This window comes from Mustela nivalis (assembly GCF_964662115.1).
Source record: "Mustela nivalis genome assembly, chromosome: 14".
Lineage (NCBI taxonomy): Eukaryota > Metazoa > Chordata > Mammalia > Carnivora > Mustelidae > Mustela > Mustela nivalis.
In genome coordinates this window covers 10,868,828-10,890,139 of record NC_139033.1, presented here as the reverse complement: position 1 = coordinate 10,890,139, position 21,312 = coordinate 10,868,828, and the positions used below count along the sequence as shown (strand labels likewise).

Here is a 21,312-nt window from a genome sequence, read left to right as displayed (position 1 = left end):
TTATTACTTTCTGAAGAATTTATTTATTTATTTGACAGAGACAGAGAGAGAGTACAAACAGGGGGAGTGGCAGGGAGAGGAAGAAGCAGTCTCTCTGCTCAGTGGGGCTTGATCCCAGGACCCTGGGATGACAGCCTGACCTGAAGGCAGACACTTAACCAACTGAGCCCCTCAGGTGCCCCTGAACTGGAATCTTTATTTATTTATTTTCATATGATGTCATGTTAGTCACCATACAGTACATCATTGGCATTGATGTAGGGTCCATGATACACTGTTTGTGTATAACACCCAGTGCTCCATGCAATACGTGCCCTCCTTAATACCCATCACTGGGCCAACCCATCCCCCACCCCTCCTCTCTAAGACTCTCACTTGGTTTCTCGGAGTCACAGTCTCTCATGGTTCATCTCCCCCTGTGATTCCCACCCCTTCATTTTCCCCTTCCTTCTCTTAATGTCCTCCATGCTATTCCTTATGTTCCACAAGTAAGTGAAATCATAGGAAAACTGACTTTCTCTGCTTGACTTATTTGAACTGGACTGCTTAAACAAAAATGATCATGGCATGTGAATTGTATCTCAATAAAGGTGTTACTAAAAGACAAGTAAAATAAAATTACACAGTTACACTGGGATGCATACGTGGGAAGCAAAACAATTCTTAAGGAAAAGTGGTCACCATGAGAGACAGGATCATGATTATCTGTGATGCAGGAGGATCTGTGATTGGCAATGGCACATGGGTGACTTCTACGGAGCTAAAACTGTTGATTCCGTCATTTGGGTTGTAACTACTGTAAGGACCTACTTAGCCAGAGCAACTCCATCTTGGTTAAAAGCCATTTTGTTGTTAGTGTAGTAAAACTTAAACTGACCTTGCCCCCTCTCCTCCCAGAGAAACTTACTTAGAAGCAAGTCTGGGAAACCAGTAAAATATGGTTAGCTAGTTCCTAATAACAGAGCCCAGAATACAAGGCCAGTTCGGCCAGTTCTTGATAACAAAGCCAGAATACAAGGACGAGTTGGGCCAGGTAGAGAAATCCAGTCAGTAAGAAACACACATACTTTTTCCCTAACCACCAAAGAATGTAAACCCCATCGCTTGGGTGCGCTTGGGTGCCAACCTTGAGCACCAATTCTAACCAGAGTAATAGGTTAGGTCAAACAGCTACTATAGGGTAAATTGTAATTCAATTGGCCACCTGCGTGTGACCTAACCTGACTACAATCTCATTGGCCACCTATGTGTGGTCAGACTTTTGCTCTATAAAAGGTAATCTGTAAGATGGGGAGGGGTCGCCTTCTTTGGAGGCGGCCCTGACCGGTCAGTCAATCAATTCTTGAGCCTGTAAGCTGGGGGTGGTCGCTCTCTTCAGAGATGGCACTGGCCGGTCAGTCTGACTTCTAATGCTTGGCATAGAATAGAGCTTTGCATAACTTTCACCTTGTCTCAGTCTCGTTCCCCTGACCAATCAGTCTAACTTCTAATACTTCTAAAAATAAAGCTTTAAATAACTTTCACTTTGTCTCAGTCTCATTTCATTTAATAACGGAACTAACACCTACAAAGCAGTCTCCCTCTCTCAGTAAAATATACATCACATAAAATTAACCATCTTTGCCATTTTTTAAGTGTACAGTTTGGTGACATTAAGTACATTACACTGCTGGACATCCTTCACCACCATCCATTTCCAGAACCTGTCATCGTCCCAAACTGAAATTCCGTACCCATCAGACAATAATCACTCCCCAGATCCTGGTCAACTCTATTCTACTTTCTCTATGAACTTGACCTTTTGAGGAAACTCTTCTAAAGGAAATCACAGAGGAGAAGTTAAGGTGGCAGAGGAGTAGGGGACCCTAATTTTGTCTGGTTCCTGGAATTTAGCTACATAGTTACCAAATCATTCTGAACACCTGCAAAAATAATCAGAGCTCCAAGAAAAGAATTGCTGCAATTCTACAAATAGGAAAGTGACCACCTTTTGGAGGATAGGAGGTATGAAGACGTGAATCCCAGGCAATAGATGGGTAGATAGGGCGGAGGGAGGAAGCCTGCTTAAGGAAGCTCCCTCAAAGTATTATAAGCAGGGGAGCACAAAATCGGAACTTTAGGAATCTGCTACAGTGGGGGATGTCCCTGGCTTAAAGATGCTCAGGTGACGAGGTGGGGTGGAATCCCACATCGGATAGCGTGGCCCCGGGATCCCCAAGGTCACAAGAAGAAAGTGGGGAGCCAGAGTGTGGCAGGATTTTCAGGGATAGGAGCTGGGAAGCCAGGTGAAAACAGTAGGCCTAGCGGCCAGCTTTCTGCTCTGTGTTGCCATGAACTGTGAATTGCTTCATGGTGGTATGACTGCTCTCTGGGCAGGGGACAGCAACAGGCAGAAGTACAGCGAGGCCCGCACCCCCCTTCCTGGGAAAAATGGCATGTGTTCGCACTGCAGGAGTCTGTCAAGTTTGGAGATTCAGAGCTGGGTGGGTGCCTGAGATAAAAATGCTCGGTCACAGGCTGGGTGAACAAAGAGTTCCGTCGGAAACCAGGGAGACAAGAGGTGATTCACTGCACCCGTGAGGGCTCCCTGAAGAGTGTGGGTGGGTGGTGGTGGCTAGAGATCGGGGCACGGCCATATCCATACCCCCAACCGCATCGGTGCTGAAGGCCTTCAGAGAACAAAACGGTGCGCAACACAGTGCAATCTGGAGCTGCTTGCACTGAGCCCTGCTCCCTGGTAATAGCAGGGCAATTCCACCAAGCAAGGACACCCGAGCATCCCCGCAACAGACCCCTCTGCCAGAAGACCAGCTGGAACAACTCGCTAGCACCAAGTTTTCCCATTATAGGGAACTGGAAGACTTCAGCTTTTGAAATGAAAGACAGTATAGAGCATTCACAGCTTTTTAAAAATAATTATTATTCATTAGTCTTTCAGTTTCATTCTTTTCAGGTATTTTATTTTTTTTAATTTCTTTTTGGTTCTTATTAAAGTTTGTAATATATACTTTATTTATGTTCCCTTCTGTACTATTTTATTGTAATTTTATTATATATAATGTTATATATATTATTATATTATATTATATATTACATTTATATATGCATTTTGTATTTCGGTATAAATACATATGTTTGTATATACTAATATATATTTATATATAAATTAATATTATAATTATTATATATATTTATATATTAAAGTTTTTCATTCTTTCCTATTTGAGACCTATACATATACATTGAGATACACATACACAAACAGATACACAAAAATATATATATAAGTTTTTCTCTCTTTCCTATTTTTAAGATCTAGTTTCTTTTAACAAACAAACCAAAATACACTCAGCATTTAGTTTATTGTTTTGTTCTGTTTTACTTGTTTTTAATTTCTTCTTACTTTTTTTTGTTTCTTATTTCCTCTGATTAGTTTTGTTTGTATTTTTCTGGTGGGTTTTTTTTTTTTTTTTGCCTTTTCTCTCTTTCTTTTATTCTTTTCTGGACATAATGATGAGATGGAGATACTCACACCAAAAGAAAGAACAGGAGGAAGTACTACTCACTTCCAGGGATTTAATCAATATGGATAAAAGTAAGATGTCACAACTTGAATTCAAAACAATTATTTAAAAAGTATGCTTGCAAAAAAGCAGACAAGACACTAGACACTCCATTACTATAGAAATGAAAGAAGTAAAAACTAATCAGGTGAAAAATAAAAATGTTATTCCTAAAATGCAGTAAAAAAAGGAGGCTCTAACCACTTCGATAAATGAGGCAGAAAAGAGAATCAGTGATATATAAGACAAAATGATGGAAAATAAAGAAGCTGAGAAAGGGGGAGAAAAACAATTACTGGATGATGAAAGGAGACTTGGAGAAATCAGTGATACCATACAGTGAAACAATATTCGAATAGTAGGGGTCCCAGAGGATGAAGGGGGTGCAGAAGGTTTATGTCAACAAATCACAGCTGAGCACTTCCCTAATCTGGGGTAGGAAAGAGGCACTCAAGTCCAGAAGGCACAGAGACGCCCCCTCAGAATCCATAAAAATAGGTCAACATCTCGACCTACAATAGTGTTGCTTGTAAATTTCAGAGATAAAGAGAAAAACCTAAAAACAGCTCAGGACAGGAGGTCTGTAACCTACAAGAGCAGAAACATAAGGCTGGCAGCAGACCTGTCCACAGAGACCTGGCAGGCCAGAAAGGACTGGCATGATATACTCAATGTGCTAAATGGGAAAAATATGCAACCAAGATAACTTTATCTGGCAGGGATGTCATTCAGAACAGAAAGCAAGATTAAGAGTTTCCAGGACCAACAAAAACTAGAGGGATTCCTGAACACTAAACCAGCCATGCAAGAAATATATTTTGTTAAAAATCGTAGTTATTTATTTATTTATTTATTTATTTATGGGAGAGTGAGAGAGATGAGAGAGAAAGAATGAGAGAGAAAGAGAGAGAAGAAGAAGGTCAGAGGGAGTAGCAGACTCCCTGACGAGCAGGGAGCCCAATTTGGAACTCCACCTTGGGACTCCAGGATGATGACCTGAGCCAAAGGCAGTTGCTTAACCAAGCTACCCAGAAGCCTCTGCAAGAAATATTAAAGGGGATCCTCTGAGTGCAGAGAGAGCCCAAAAGTAACAAGGATCACGAAGGAACAGAGACAATTTACAGAGACAGCGACTTTACAGGTAATACAATGGCACTTAATATCTTTCAGTAATTACTCTGAATATAAATGGACTGAATGCTCCAATCAACAGACACACGGTATCAGATTGGATTAAAAAGAAAAAGGCCCCATTGATATGCTGTCTACAAGAGACACATTTGAGACCCAAAGCCACCTCCAGATTGAATGTGAGGGGATGAAGAACCATGTTTTATGCTAATGGACATTGATTAATAACTACAAGTAGCAATCTTTATATCAGACAAACTAGATTTTAAACCAAAGGCTGTAATAAGAGATGAAGAAGGACACTATATCATAATAAAAGGGTCTATGCAACTAGAAGATCCAACCATTATAAGTATGTATGTCCCTAACTTGGGAGCAGCCAACTGTATAAACCAATTAATAACAAAATTAAAGAAACACGTTGATAATAGTACAATAACAGTAGGGGACATTAACACCTTACTCGCGGCAATGGACAGATCATCTAAGCAGAAGATCGACTAAGAAACAAGGGCTTTGAATGAATGACACACTGCACCAGATGGCCTTCGCAGGCATATTCAGAACATTTCATCCTAAAGCAACAAAATACACATTCTTCTCAAGTGCTCATGGAACATTCTCTAGAATAGGTCACACACAGTGGGTCACAAATCAGGTCTCAACTGGTAAAAAAGACTGAGATCGTATCATGCATGTTTTCAGACAACAAGGCTTTAAAATGTGGACTCAATCACAAGAGGAAAGTTGGAAGGAACACAAATACATGGACGTTGAAGAGCATCCACAAAAGAATGAATGGGTCAACCAGGAAATTAAAGAATTTAAAAAATAAATGGAAACAAATGAAAATGAAAACTAAAGGTTCAGAGCCTTTGGGATGCACCAAAGGCACTTATATTGTATATAAGAATTCAAGCCTTTCTCAAGAAACAAGAATAGTCTCAAGTACACAATCTAACCTTACACCTACAGGAGCTGGAGAAAGAACAGCAAACAAAGCTGAAATCCAGCAGGAGAAGAGCAATAATAAGGATCAGAGCAGAAATTAAAGATAAAGAAATTAAAAAACAACAACAAAAACAACAACAACAGTACAACAGATCACAAGGAAACTAGGAGCTGGTTCTCTGAAAGAATTAATAAGATCAATAAACCCCTAGCCAGATTTACCAAAAAGGAAAGAGAAAGGACCCAAACAAACAAAATCATGAATAAAAGGAGAGAAATCACAGCCAACCCCGAAGAAATACAATTATAAGTGAATATTAGGAGCAATTGTATGGTAACAAATTAGGCAATCTGGAAGAAACGGACACATTCCTAGAGACATATAAACAACCAATACTGAAACAAAAAGAAATAGAAAATCTGGACCATCCAAGTGGCTCAGTTGGTTCAGCATCTGCCTTCAGCTCAGGTCATGATCAGCATCTGCCTTCAGTTCAGGTCATGGGATGGAGCCCTACATTGGGCTCCTTGTTCAGCAGAAAGCCTGCTTCTCCTCTGCCTGCCTCTCCCCTTGCTTGTGCTTGTGCTCTCTTGGACAAATAAGGAAAATTTTTTTAAGTAATAGAAAACTTAAACATACCCATAACCAGCAAACAAATTGAAGCAGTAATCAAAAACGTTCCTAAAAACCAGGGCCAGACAGCCTCCCAGTGGAATTCTACTAAACATTTAAAGAAGAATTAATTCCTAGTCTTCTGAAGCTGTTTGAAGAAATTGAAATGGAAGGAAAACTTCCAAACGCATTCTATGAGGCCACATTAGCTTGATTCCAAAGCCAGACCAAGACCCCACCAAAAAGGAGAATTACAGAGCAATATTCCTGATGAACATGGATGCAAAACTTCTCTCCAAGATACTAGGCTAATAGGATCTAAGAGTACATTAATAGGATAATTCACCATTACCAAGTTGGATTTACTCCTGGGTTGCAGGGTGGTTCAATACGTCTTGACCTTCAACAATAGCTTTATTTTTTTTTTAAGATTTTATTTATTTATTTGACAGACAGAGATCACAAGTAAGCAGAGAGGCAGGCAGAGAGAGAGAAGAGGAAGCAGGCTCCCCGCTGAGCAGAGAGCCTGATGTGGGGCTCGATCCTAGGGCCCTGGGATCATGACCCAAGCCAAAGGCAGCAGGTAACCACTGAGCCACCCAGGCGCCCCAACAATAGCTTTATTGATACATAACTCATACTGGACAGCCACATTGCAGAAGAATGAAATCAGACCTCTTTTTTTCCCCCTAGGAAGGCTCTTTATATGTAATTTTTATTATTTTTTTATTTTTTAAAAATTCTTTTCAGCATAACAGAATTCATTGTTTTTGCACCACACCCAGTGCTCCATGCAATACGTGCCCTCCTTAATACCCACCACTGGCTCCCCCAAGCTCCCACCCCCTCACCCCTTCAAAACCCTCAGATTGTTTTTCAGAGTCCATAGTCTCTCACGGTTCACCTTCCTTTCCAATTTCCCTCAACTCCCATCTCATCTCCATCTCCCTATGTCCTCCATGTTATTTGTTATGCTCCACAAATAAGTGAAACCAGGGGCGCCTGGGTGGCTCAGTGGGTTAAGCCGCTGCCTTCGGCTCAGGTCATGATCTCAGAGTCCTGGAATCGAGTCCCGCATCAAGCTCTCTGCTCAGCAGAGAGCCTGCTTCCCTCTCTCTTTCTGCCTGCCTCTCCATCTACTTGTGATTTCTCTCTGTCAAATAAATAAATAAAATCTTTAAAAAAAATAAGTGAAACCATATGATACTTGACTCTCTCTGCTTGACTTATTTCGCTCAGCATAATCTCTTTCAGTCCCATCCATGTTCCTACAAAAGTTGGGTATTCATCCTTTATGATGGAGACATAATAATCCATAGTATATATGGACCACATCTTCCTTATCCATTCGTCTGTTAAAGGGCATCTTTGTTCTTTTCACAGTTTGGCGACTATGGCCCTTGCTGCTATAAACATTGGTGTACAGATGGCCCTTCTTTTCACTACATCTGTATCTTTGGGGTAAATACCCAGTAGTGCAATTGCAGGGTCATAGGGAAGCTCTATTTTTAATTTCTTGAGGAATTTCCACACTGTTCTCCAAAGTGGCTGCACCATCTTGCATTCCCACAAACAGTGTAAGAGGGCTCCCCTTTCTCCACATCTTCTCCAACACACGTTGTTTCCTGTCTTGCTAATTTTGGCTATTCTAACTGGTGTAAGGTGGTATCTCAATGTGGTTTTAATTTGAATCTCCCTGATGGCTAGTGATGATGAACAGTTTTTCATGTGTCTGATAGCCATTTGTATGTCTTCATCGGAGAAGTGTCTCTTTCTTAAACCATACACACACATAAACTCAAAACAGATGACAGACCTAAATGTGAGACAGGAATCCATCAAAATACTAGTGACCACAGGCAGCAACCTCTTTGGCCTTAGCTATAGCAACTTCTTGTTTGACACGCCTTCAAACGTGAAGGGTAACAAAAAGACAAAAATTTTCTTTGCACAGCAAAGAAAACAGTCAACAAAACTAAAAGACAGGGGCACTTGGGTGGATGCCTTCGGCTCGGGTCGTGATCCCAGGGTCCAGGGATTGAACCCTGATCAGGTTGCCTGCTTGGCGGGAAGCCTGGTTCTCCCTCTCCCACTTACCCTGCTTGTGTTCCGACTGTGGCTCTCTCTCTATCAAATGAGTAAATAAAATCTTTTTAAAAAAAGAACTAAACATAAAATAAACTAAAAGGCAACTTACAGAATGGGAGAAAATATTTACAAATAACATACCAGAAAAATGACATACTAGTATCCAAAATCTATAAAGAACTTCTCAAACTCAACACCCAAAAAACAAAAAGTCCAGTTAAGAAATAGGCAGAAGACATGAATAGACATTCCTCCATAGACGACAAAGCAATAGCTAACAGACACATGATAAAATGCTCAACATCCCTCAGCATCAGGGAAATACAAATCACTGTCACGATGAGTACTACCTCACACCAGTCAGCATGGTTAAAATTAACAATTTAGGGAACAGCAGATGTTGGCGAAGATGTGGAGGAAGAAGAACCCTCTAACACTCTTAGTAGGAATGCAAACTGTGACAGGCACTCTGGAAAACTATATGGAGGTTTCTCAGATAGTGAAACACAGAGCTACACTAAGACCCAGCAATTGCACTACTAGGTATTTATCCAAAGGATATAAATGTGATCTCGAGGGGCACATGTACACCAATGTTTATAGCACTGATGCCCACAATCACCAAAATATGGAAAGAGCCTAGATGTCCATCAACAGGGGAATGGATAAAGAAAATGTGGGGTGTATATTTGTGTGTGTGTGTGTGTGTGTGCATATGTATATATGCAATGAAATATTACTCAGCCATCACAAAGAATGAAATCCTGGGGCGCCTGGCTGGCTCGGTGGGTTAAAGCCTCTGCCTTCGGCTCAGGTCAAGATCTCAGGGTCCTGGGATCAAGCCCTGCATGGAGCCATACATACATCATGTGCTCTCCTCAGCAGGGAGCCTGCTTCCATTCCTCTCTCTGCCTGCCTCTCTGCCTACTTGTGATCTCTGTCTGTCAAATAAATATATAAAATCTTAAAAAAAAAAGAATGAAATCCTGCCATTTGCAATGACTTGGATGGAACTAGAGGGCATTATGCTAAGTGAAATAAGGCAGAGGAAGACAAATATCATATGACTTCACTCACATGTGGGATCAAAGAAACAAAACAGATAAACACAGTGGAAAGGAACGAAAAATTAAATCAAATGTAAACAGAGAGGGAGACAAACCATAAGAGACTCTTTTAAAAAAATTTTTTTAAAGATTTTACTTATTTATTTGACAGAGATCACAAGTAGGCAGAGAGGCAGGCAGAGGGGGAGGGGGGAACAGAGAGCCCAATGTGGGGCTCCATCCCAGGAGCCTGAGATCATGACCTGAGGTGAAGGCAGAGGCTTAACCCACTGAGCCACCCAGATGCCCCACCATAAGAGACTCAACCATGGGAATCAAACTGAGGTGTCTGGAGTAGAAATGGGCAGGTGTGGGGGTAATGGGGTGATGGCCCCTAAGGAGAACACTTGATGGAATGAGCATTGGGTGTTATATGTAACTGATGAATCCCTAAATTCCAACTCTGAAGCTAATAATACACCATATATTAATTGAATTGCATTTAAATTAAAAAAATTTAAGTACTTGAAATCAGAATATTTGTCCTTTTGTGTCTGGCTCAGCTGTTCTCTTTTTAATAATTCAGTGTAAAACACATTCCTGTTTTATGCATGTCATGTGTTTGTGGTGTGATTCAAAGTTAAGCATTTCTGAAAAGAAAAAAGGAGTGATGCAAACTGGAACAAGAATGTTTATACACTCCGTCAAAGAGCTCACTATGAAACAGAAGAGAAAATGGATGTGACTGGAGAGTGACATGGGCTGAGAAGGATGGTTTCATAGGCTGAGATATTACAGCATATAATGAGACTGGATCTTTGAAGACAAACAGATGTTTAAGATGGAAAAGGGAGAAGGGACAACTGGAAAAGCAAACAAAGTCCACGAGAAATTAAAAAGGGGAGGAGACTCCGCATGCAAGCAGAGGGACTGGCCTTCGACTGGAGCACAGACAACTTATCCACCATAGTAGGAGAGGATCTAGACACAGGGGGGCTCACCCGGCACCGACCCGTGGAAGCACTCTTTGGACTGCTTCTATTTTTCTCAGCCAAAGGTAAGGCCAGAAGAAGTCAGGAGAGTGACCTGCTGGCCGAATGTAGGAAGAGGTACATATTGAGATCACAAATGTGCTGTTAGTCAGCATGGTTGTGGGTTTTCCTGAAGACATTTTTAGCCATTCAGGACAGGCATCAAGCAGGAACAAACAAATAACACACAACAGATGAGACATCACAGCACTCATAACCTGGGAGTCATTTATTCACTTGGTAAATAATTCTTGTTTGTCTACTTTCGGACAAGCACTCTCCTAGACCTGAGGGTATAATAAAGATGGACAGACAGAACTGGTCACTGAACACACGGAGGCCATATTCTAACACAGGAGAGACTTTCAGGATACCTAGATTACAACAGGCATACTATTAGCATACCAGGATGTCAGGGCCATCCTGTGAAGAGTGTGGGCCTGGACTCACCCACCAATGGGCCCATGATACTCACCCAGAAGGGCAGGCCGCTCTACTGGCATCCCCATACACACAATTGGACAGTGCTATAAACAGAACGTGAGAAACCAAACTCTGACAATGTTAAAACACAGGGGTATTGACCCTTGCCCCAGGAGTCACCGGCACACTCGGGTCTATCTTATGGCACAGGGCTGCCACTCCACTTGCCTTTTCTAACAGACTGGCCTGTGAGATGACGCATATCCCTACAATGCCATCCACGAACAAAGAACAATCTGAGTTATAATGTGCATGTGTTACGGAGCAAGAGTTTTAAAGGAGGGGAAGTGAGCAACAGAGTGTGCCTCCAAAGATGTGGTCTGGAACACTTGGGAGTTAGCCAAGCAACGGACGACAGGCGGGTGGGGGTGGGGCATTCCGTGTGGCACAGTTGAGAAGGCATGGAGGTTTTGTTTCCACTCTCCAGGCAGGGTCTTGCCTTTTAGCACCTGCAGTCCTTCATGATTACATCAGTCCATGATGTCAAAAGGACCTTAGCCAGGGAGCACTGAAGTTGATGCTGGGGAAGAAGTCACATAGAAAGGACACTACCTGAAGGATAACAGATCAGAAAGACTGGAAAGGACACAGCCAGAGGCTATGCTTCTCTCAGGTAGGCAGTAGCCACCCTTTATGCGGCCAGCATAGATCTGGAGCTAACGCCTGAGGGTCTCTGTGTCAGGGACAGCTGCTTCTGATGGACACCATCAACCGATTCCCAACGGCCATGTCAATGGCAGCTTCTTTGAGACAGTCTGCCTCCTCCTTGTCTTCTCTACAGAAATACCAAGTGGCTGCCTATGGGGCTGGCAGAGTGCTTCCGGCTTGGGCTCCACAAATGAAGGGCTGGAGGCGAGCACCTGTAGTGCCGGGACCTTCGTGTGTCAGGTTGGGGATCATGCTAGTGTTGGTACTGATTTTCCTGCCAGGCTTGTACTGTGACCCTGGATCTGTGTATTACTCTTCTTACGAAACAGTCATCCCCAAAAGTCTGACAGTCAAGGGAAGGGAAGACCCAGGGGAAAAGGCATCCTATACACTAGTAATGCAGGGCCAGAAGCAGGTGATTCAACTGAAGGTGAAGAGAGACTATTTTGTGAATACCTTTCCAGTCTTCAGCTACCACAATGGGGTCCTGGGGCAAGAAGTGCCTTTCATCCCTCATGACTGTCACTACGAAGGCTACCTAGAAGGAGTCCCGGGTTCTTTTGTTTCCCTCAACACCTGTTCAGGCCTCAGGGGCATCCTGATTAAGGAGGGGAAGCCCTATGGCATTGAGCCCAGGGACACCTCAAAACAGTTTGAACATGTGTTGTACACCATGGCACCCCAAGCTCGAGTGTCCTGCAGCGTCACTTCCAAAGGCAGCCAAGTGGTGTCCACCAGCCGGCAGCAAGGGAGCAGGAAGCCTCGCAGTCTACAGGCCCTGCCGTCCTTTTGGTCACACACCAAGTACGTGGAGATGTTTGTCGTGGTCAGCAACCAGCGCTTCCAGATGTGGGGCAGGAACGTCGATGAGACAGTCCAGAGAGTAATGGACATCACTGCTCTGGCCAACATCTTCACTCGGGGCATAAACACCCAGGTGGTGCTGGCCGGAATGGAGATCTGGACCGAGGGGGACCTCATCGAAGTCCCAGCGGACTTGCGAGTTACACTGAGGAATTTCAATAGCTGGAGACAGGAGAAGCTTTTCCCCCGGGTGAAGCACGATGTTGCCCACCTGATCGTGGGACATCACCCTGAAGACGATGTGGGACAGGCATTTCTCAATGGTGCCTGTTCAAGAGGCTTTGCAGCCGCTGTTGAATCCTTCCACCATGAAGATGTCCTCCTGTTTGCGGCGCTCATGGCCCATGAGCTTGGGCACAACTTGGGTATTCAGCACGACCACTCGGCCTGCACTTGTGAAGATAAACTCTCTTGCCTCATGCATGAGAACATCACTAAAGAAAGTGGCTTCAGCAACTGCAGCTCTGACCACTTCTACCAGTTCCTCCGGGAACACAAAGGGGCCTGCCTGTTTAACAAGCCGCGGCCCCAAGGTCGCCTGCGTAGGCAAGCCACGTGTGGAAACGGTGTGTTGGAGGTGAATGAGGAGTGTGACTGTGGGCCTGACTGTGGTAATAACCCGTGCTGTGACGAAACATGTAGGCTGAATGAGCATGCACAGTGTAGTGACGGACTGTGCTGTTTTAATTGCCAGTGGAGACATAAGGGTTTCATGTGTCGTTCTGCGCTTGGAGAGTGTGACCTCCCAGAGTATTGTGATGGTTCCTCTGGAGAATGTCCCAGGGACCACTATAAGCAAGATGGTACATCGTGTGATATGATTCACTATTGTTTTATGGGCCGGTGCAGGAACCCTGATACTCAGTGCATGGATATATATGGGTCACCTGCAAGGTCAGCCCCAGAAGACTGTTATATTTCCATGAACACGAAAGGGAACCGGTTTGGAAACTGTGGCTGTCCTACTGCTGCTGTCCCTAGATACGTTAAGTGCACTGATGAGAATATATTTTGTGGGAAACTTATATGTACAAATATTACACAGGTACCACCAATCAAACCCCACCATACTTTGATTCAGGTAGCTCACAATGATGACTGGTGCTGGAGCATGGATGTCTATAACATTACTGATATCCCTGATGATGGAGATGTGGACACTGGCACCCTTTGTGCCCCAAACAAAATCTGCGTGAATTACTCCTGCATTGATCGTGCTGTGCTCAAGTACGACTGTGAACCTCAAGAAATGTGTAATGGGAGAGGAGTCTGCAACAATTTAAGGCACTGCCATTGTGAGGAGGGCTATGCACCCCCTGACTGCAAAGTTACAGGAAATGGGGGTAGTGTGGACAGTGGTCCCCCCGGCAAGCCAGATGATGGAAATGTCAGTGAAGATGAAACTAGAGGTCTTAGTTTTCATCGTGGTAATTTTGGCAGGGGCAGTGAGAATAAATTTGAAAGCAAAAGTCTTGGCAATCTATTGTACATATTTCCCTTACTACTTGTGGCAATATTTTTAAGTCTGATTATTGGTGCCAGTGTTGGGGCTGGAAAGGAGATATCACAGTGCTCACAAGGGGCTCTAGAAGACACTGAAGAAGAAGCTGTACAAGAAAAGGAAGGAGGCCAAGTAGAGGAAGAAGTAGAGGTAAGAAATAAGTAGTGATAGGAAGAAGTCTAATATAGCCAATACCCAAGCACTGCCTGGAATGGAGGTTCAGTGGAACAAATATGAAGTGCACACCAATGGCAGCAGTGGCCCTAATAGGGACTCTACAGTCTTATGAAATGTACTACTGTGCAAGGAAGGGCTTTTCTTCTTCAGTGTACTCACTGATTATGTATACATAGATGAAATCATTTATAAAAATATTTTAATATTTCATTATCATATTTTATGAAACATTTAAAATTCTCTCATGAAACTTTCAGCTCAATATTTTGTCTTCAGTAGGTCCAGTTTTGACGTAACTGTTTTTTAGGGAATGTCATCTTGTATCGACTGTGTTGGATATACAGTATTACATGTTTATATCTATTAGGGTCCAGGTTTTTCACCCCACTTAAAACTACACATTACATTAGGAAAGTAGTTTCTATGTTTGTTGTTCTAATTGCTCTGTGAAGTGTATCCATGAAATAAAAAGATTTAAATTAAAAAGTAAATAAATACCTGTTTTCAAACAATATCACTTTGGGCTTTATGTGGCCTATTACCTGGGTCTCCTTCCATTTTGTGGTTCTCCATTCAATTCATGGCAGTATGATCACCCTGGTTCTGGGTGACAAGGGTGGGCAACCTGGCCAAGAGGTGATCTTGACTAGTGCTCATTTTACTTTCTTCTATTTTCTACTTTAAAAAAAAATATTTTATTTATTTATTTGACAGATAGAGATCACATGTAGGCAGAGAGGCAGGCAGAGAGAGAGAGGAGGAAGCAGGCTCCCTGCTGAGCAGAGAACCCGATGCGGGGCTCGATCTCAGGATGCTGGGATCATGACCCGAGCTGAAGGCAGAGGCTTTAACCCACATAGCCACCCAGGCGCCCCCATTCTCATCTTGTTTGATTCTGTTTAATTTTCAATTCTTTTAAGTTAATATACTGTTGACTGTCTAAAGGACCAGAGCTCTGGAGGGTAGTTAAGTACCTATACAAAAGAAGTACCTATACAAAAACATGATCCATTCAGAATGGGACACTGTGCTAAACACTTTACATTTGTTGTCTTAATTTTATCCTACCTCCCGTCCTATGAGACCTCCCATCTTCTGCATGAGGAAACAGACCTCGAAGAGTTCTATTCTAGACCTAGCAACCTTTGTTTCACCCAACATCCAACTGAATCTACATTCCCCACTATCTCATGAGCCCTTCCTTTAGTACAAAAAAGTGACCAGAAAGACGGTCAATATGTTCTTTAAGTGCCCAGATAATGGTTTCTTCCTTCCTTACTCTAACGAAACAAAAGCCTTACAGAGGGATGCCTTACTGCTATCATGAACCTATCACACGGTGTAATCATTACCGATGAAAGTGCCTTTTCCCCTATTATACCTTGACATCATTAACATCATGGAGCTCTGAGGTCCCAGCTCATTGTGGGTGCTCAGTAAATGTTGACCAAATGAAGGACTTAACCAGAGGGAACCTTAAAATACGAGGGTAACTTCTATGGATGCCACTTGCCAAAACTTGCTTGGGTGCAGAGGTTGAGTGTTCTGAGTCTCAGGGATGTTCCTGAGCATCAGTCCCTGAGAATACATTTGCTGAATTCCTCTTCTAACTGCCTGACCTACATGAGCAGAAAAGTACAGAAAAAAAGAATGGTGAGACCTGGGTGCCTGGGTGGCTCAGTGGGTTAAGCCTCTGCCTTCAGCTCAGGTCATGATCTCAGGGTCCTGGGATTGAGTCCTGCATCGGGCTCTCTGCTCAGCAGGGAGCCTGCTTCCTCCTCTCTCTCTCTCTGCCTGACTCTCTGCCTATAAATTAAAAATAAATTAAAATTAAAAAATAAAATAAATAAAAATAAATTTAAATAAATTAAAAAAAAAAAAAGAATGGTAAGACCCGACTTCTGCCTTAAAGAAGCTTATATTAATTACTTTTGCTGGAACAAAACTGAACTTTTTTAAGGGCAAAAATCCAAACTCAGGACTTTAGTTATGTAAGATTCCAGGTCATGAGAGTTATTGGTAGCCGAATCTCAAAGTGTTTTATGCCAGAATGTCAGGATGCATGGTGAAAACACCCCTAGACCACCATCTAATTAGAACATTAAATGGTGATCAGCCAAGAGCTGTGCTAATAAGGATAAAACTGGGTAAGTTTATCCACATGTAAACCTGTGCTTAGAGACTTTGAAAAAAGATGTGGAGGATTTCTAGTAGGAAGCACTTCAGTGGAGAACAGAAGGGGTGGCCTGCCTAACTGCACATGTGATGGGAACTATGCCAAGAGCTGAAAAGCATCACATAGTTTTACTAGCTTCTCAAGTACAAGGGAATCATGATTTAGGTAGGGGGTAATTATGCTTAGCTATTTAATAGCATTCTTTAAAGACCAAAAGTCAGATAGCTAATTGGAATCAATCATTAAAACTTATCTAAAACTTCACAACAAGGGGCGCCTGGGTGGCTCAGTCAGTTAAGCGTCTGCCTTTGGCACAGGTCATGATCTTAGGGTCCTGAGATAAAGCCCCATGTCAGACTCCCTGCTCAGTGGGGATTCTGCTTCTGCCTCTCCCTCTTCCTTTCTCTGCCCCCAACCCTGCACTCATGCTTTCTCTCAAATAAGTAAACAAAATCTTTAAAACAAAAACCCAAAATGTTGTGAACAATATTTCACAACAAAATTTACAAAAATTTAGCAAATAACACAAGTTGGAAGTTGAATAAACATTTTAAATTTTTAGTGGCTGTCCTTATGATTGCATTGAAAGCAGGAAACAAAGGTCAGCACTATTTGAATGAACTTCCTCTGAAAAAGTGATAGAAAATTGGACATACTTATAAACTCTCAGGTAAATCTTAAAATGTGTGGAAACTCCAAATCCCAGGGATTGGTTGAAGTTGTTTAGCATATGTTATAGAAAGGAGGGGACACATTTTAATGTGGGCAAAATAAGGGAAGTAGGGTAAGTCGGAGTCAAGGTTCAGTGTTCAGCATTTGTGTGATTGCTTCTACAAAGCATACTCTTATCACCTAATTCCTTACCCCCATAATGTTTGGGGGATTCTGAGGTGTGTTTGCTTACATGTACCAGTGATCTGCATGGGTAGTCACTCATGACCCAGCTGGCTGCAGCCGCAGGAGATTCTGACGATGACTCCTTGCCATCCTTTACCCGCCTTCCCTGGGTGGTTACTGTCCTCTCTGTGCTCCCTAAGACTGGTGGACACTGAAGCCCTTTCCTTGCTTCCCCAAAGCACAGCCAAGTCCAGGCTCTAGACTTTTATCCAGACTTAGAGGGAACAAAGAGAAACTACAATGTGAAAAAGAATGCATTTGGATGTGGCCAATATTCATGTTCCTGGAGTCCAGAGGTCATGCCCCTACCTGGGAGACTGGGATACGTCCTCTCTTTCCTTGGATGTCCCCAACCTAACATCTTTCCTTGTCCATGTAGGAGTACTTTAGGAATGTCCTCAGAACTCGGAGCCAGACACCAACCTCCCCTCTGGGGCTCAGTTGAAGGAAAATGAAAAGATTTACATTAAACACAGGTGACATTATCAATTTCACAGAGATACAACTGCACTAACTAAAGTTCTGCACTTGTCTGCAAAATTTCTTTTCTTTTTCCTTAAAGATTTTTAATTATTTATTTGACAGAGATCACAAGTAGGCAGAGAGGCAGGCAGAGAGAGAGGAGGAAGCAGGCTCCCTGCTGAGCAGAGAGCCTGATGCGCGGCTTGATCCCAGGACCCTGAGATCATGACCTGAGCTGAAGACAGAGGCTTTGAACCACTGAGCTACCCAGGCACTCACTGTCTGCAAAATTTCTTGACATGGTATTAAAAATTAAAATTAAAACTTTCAGTGTTGAGAAACTTAATGTCAGAACAGAATTTTGGTGTTTCCTTTCGGCAAACATGCTCACTGAAGTGTTTTCTCAAAACCAAGAGCAGACTTCCTCCAAGAATGTTTGCAAAATGTTGACTCTTTAAAATTAATATTCTCCCTGCTTCTGAACATTAAGCTGTAAAACTTTTTGGACCAGGGAAGAAGTTGGGGGGAAGGTCCAATATGGCTTTTGTTATTTAATAATATCATGGCAGTCTTACCTAAGGAGGTCACGCTGTAATGAAATGTATGAGGATAACAAAGGCATTGGATTAGTTTGTGAAGGACAAAGCCACCCAACTCTTCTCACAGTTAGAAAACAATTTTCTAAATATTTACAAAGGAACCCGGAAGTGGAATCATGACTGATCAAGTATTTGCAAACCAATGCCCATTTTACTGCTGAAAACTACCTAACCAGGCTCTCTAATGACCTTCCCAATGCTGTTTGGACAGTAATCTTGTCACCACAGTCTGGAGTTCAGGAAGGTCCACTGCTCTCTCATTATCTAGAGCAGATGACATAAACTTGGTATGGCTTTAAAGGACTCTGACAACTGGGTCTTTCTGACCACTACCAGCCATTGTCTCCTGTGACTTGAAAACAAGCATGTCCTCATTCCTCATATCAGTTTGTCTGACAGGAAGCACCTGTGTCCTCACTACATGCCATGGCCACTTTCTGCTCTGGGCTTTCGACTCTTCCCTACCCTTACTTGGTTCAAACTTTGTCCCTCCAGGGAGGCTCTTGAAACTGCTCCAGCATATCTCTCTCTACTTTTCTCAAGGAAACATGGATTCTCTTTGAGGATACTCATGGAGAGTCCGATAGGGCAGTCAGTCTGCAACAGACCATCCAGTGATTGCTTTCTGTTGAACAGGGGAGGATCCATCCATCCTTGTCCTTGAGTGAAATCTCCAGTTAGGACTTTGTGAGAAACGTGTTTACTCACGTAACATATTCTCAGAATCTCAATTCTAGAGCTACTCATGTGTTAGTGGAGAAATGGAAAGGAAGCCTTGCAAGACACAAAAGGAAAGAGCTCCAAAGCCACAACCTTTCTCCTAGTAATGCATTTTCAGTCACCTAATAATCACGAGCTGGATGTGAGTGCAGACAATTTCCCTCTGTGTAAACAGAAATAAAAAATGCACAGTGTAGGTGCCAGAGGACAGGAAAGAAGGCTCTCCCTCACACCATCCACTGATCCCTTATCCAACCAGGGCCTTCCTTTATGGTTTCACAGGTAAGTTAGGTCATCAGAAAAATACAGAAATGTAAACAAGATGCCAAATAGGGCAAAGGCTACCAATTAGCTCTATGCTTTGTAAAAATCAGACTGGACCCCAACTATGAAATAACCGATGTGTCATGTTTTAAGGAAAACCTAAAACCAAGAATCTCTTTATAAAACTGTTGCATCAAAGTACCAGTACATCAGATCCCCCAACTATTCAGAGTCTCTATTGCAGTACTTATATTTTATGTAACAATGCACCTAAAAAAAGAAACTATTCCTTTTATGCATTATCTTTTTCCAAAACAGATACAATTTTTAATCATCTTTATTCTCCCATTAGCTGTATTTATGACCTATGTCAACATTAGTGGTATTTTACAAAACAATTCAAGCATAAGAGACAATAATAGACTACCTTTCCTAAGCACCATGAGAGCTCTTTTCTTTCTTTTATTAACATATAATGTATTACTAGCCCCAGTGATACGTCTGTGAATTGCCAGATTTATACACTTCACAGCACCATACACTTCACAGCACTTATACACTTCACTTATACACTACACAGCACTTATACACTTCACCATAGCACACACCCTCCCCAATGTCCATAACCCATCCACCCTCTTCCTACCTCCCTCCCCCCAGCAACCCTCAGTTTGTTTTGTGAGATTAAGAGTCTCTTATGGTTTCTCTTCCTCCCGATCCCATCTTGTTTCATTTTTCCCTTCCTTATCCCTCAAACTCCCCACGTTGCCTCTCAAATTCTTCACATCAGGGAAAGCATATGATAATTGTCTTTCTCTGATTGACTTATTTCGCTCAGCATAATACCCTCTAGTTCCATCCACATCATGGCAAATAGCAAGATTTCATTTCTTTTGATGGCTGCATAGTATTCCACTGTATATATATATATATATACACACCACATCTTCTTAATCAATTCATCTATTGATGGACATCTAGGTTTTTTACATAGTTTGGCTATTGTGGACATTGCTGCTATGAACATTCAGGTGCACGTGCCCCTTTGGATCACTACATTTGTATCTTTGGGGAAAATAGCTGTAGTGGGATTGCTGGGTCGTAGGGTAGGAGAGTTCTTTTCTTCTTCTCCTTGGATGCTAAGAACATGAGAGCTGTGTAAGCTTGGAGTCTTGCGTTTTCCTAGCATAACAAATCCAACCAGAAAGGATATTGAGAGTAAAGAATAACCTTTCTAAAAAGAAGAGAGTCGGGGTATCTGGGTGGCTCAGTCATTAGGCTACTGCCTTCAGCTCAGGTCATGATCAAAAGGTCCTGGGATCAAGCCCTACATCAGGCTCCTTGCTCAGCAGGGAGCCTGTGTCTCCCTCTCCCACTGCCCTTGCTGTGTTCCCTCTCTTGCTATCTCTTTCTGTGTCAAATAAATAAATAAATAAAATTTTTTTTAAAAAGAGAAAGAAAATCACCTTTCTTCTGATTCATCTTCCTTCTCTCTAAACCCAGGTATTACTCTCTGGCTGGTTGGTCTTAAACACCAAACTTCACTTCCTCAGGCTTAGGTTTCTGCCTCAGTAAGATGGCCACACAAAGGATGCCTCTCACAGACTGGCTGAGAGATTAAGTTGGGTGATGTGTGTTATGGTATCGAGTGCACTGCTTGGAATACAATGGGTACGCAGAACAACACTGATTTTAGGAGATCTAAAATCAACTGGGTCGATGGATGTAAGAATGTATGAATTGTATGTTGTTCAGCTATGGTAAGATCTACCACTACCGAGTCACAGTACTGAACTTCCTTTATACCTCTGACATTCTATCACGTACATGATCATTTGCAAACACATTCTACTTCCCCTCCTAAATTGAAAATTTCTGTGGGTGAGGAGGAGTAAGATTTGGCTGATGTGGCAATCTCTGCCTTGGGCCCAGTTACAGGTAAGCCTGGTAAGGACTTTCTTCCTTTTCTTAGAGCCCTCCTTTCAAGACCATGTGGCATTAAAAGCAACCTGCTGCTTGGACCCTAAGTCAAAGATTCCAGCTTTCTCCCTCTTCTGACCACATCCTTAGTCCTTAATGTGCAAATGGCTCAGGACAG

The 21,312-nt window shown here is 42.5% G+C and overlaps 2 protein-coding genes across 5 annotated transcripts in view; one reads left to right on the top strand and one right to left on the bottom strand.

The window, feature by feature from the left end:
• TMEM116 (transmembrane protein 116) overlaps positions 1 to 21,312 on the bottom strand; it is a 181,686-nt gene that overhangs the window by 49,439 nt on the left and 110,935 nt on the right. Inside the window, exon 11 of one of the 4 annotated variants that reach the window (XM_082698509.1) lies at positions 20,147 to 20,353. The exons of 2 other annotated variants lie outside the window; for them this stretch is intronic. In XM_082698509.1, coding sequence (XP_082554635.1) covers positions 20,201 to 20,353 — 153 coding nt within the window. In that variant the 3' untranslated portion in view covers positions 20,147 to 20,200. Of the gene's footprint in view, positions 1 to 20,146; positions 20,397 to 21,312 lie in introns of those variants that run through there. One more of the 4 variants, XM_082698512.1, reaches the window with a different exon arrangement.
• Positions 11,283 to 14,746, top strand: LOC309848443 (disintegrin and metalloproteinase domain-containing protein 1a-like). Its single transcript, XM_082700023.1, has one exon. It carries the CDS (start codon positions 11,604 to 11,606, stop codon positions 14,082 to 14,084), a length of 2,481 nt encoding a protein of 826 aa, XP_082556149.1. The 5' UTR covers positions 11,283 to 11,603; the 3' UTR covers positions 14,085 to 14,746.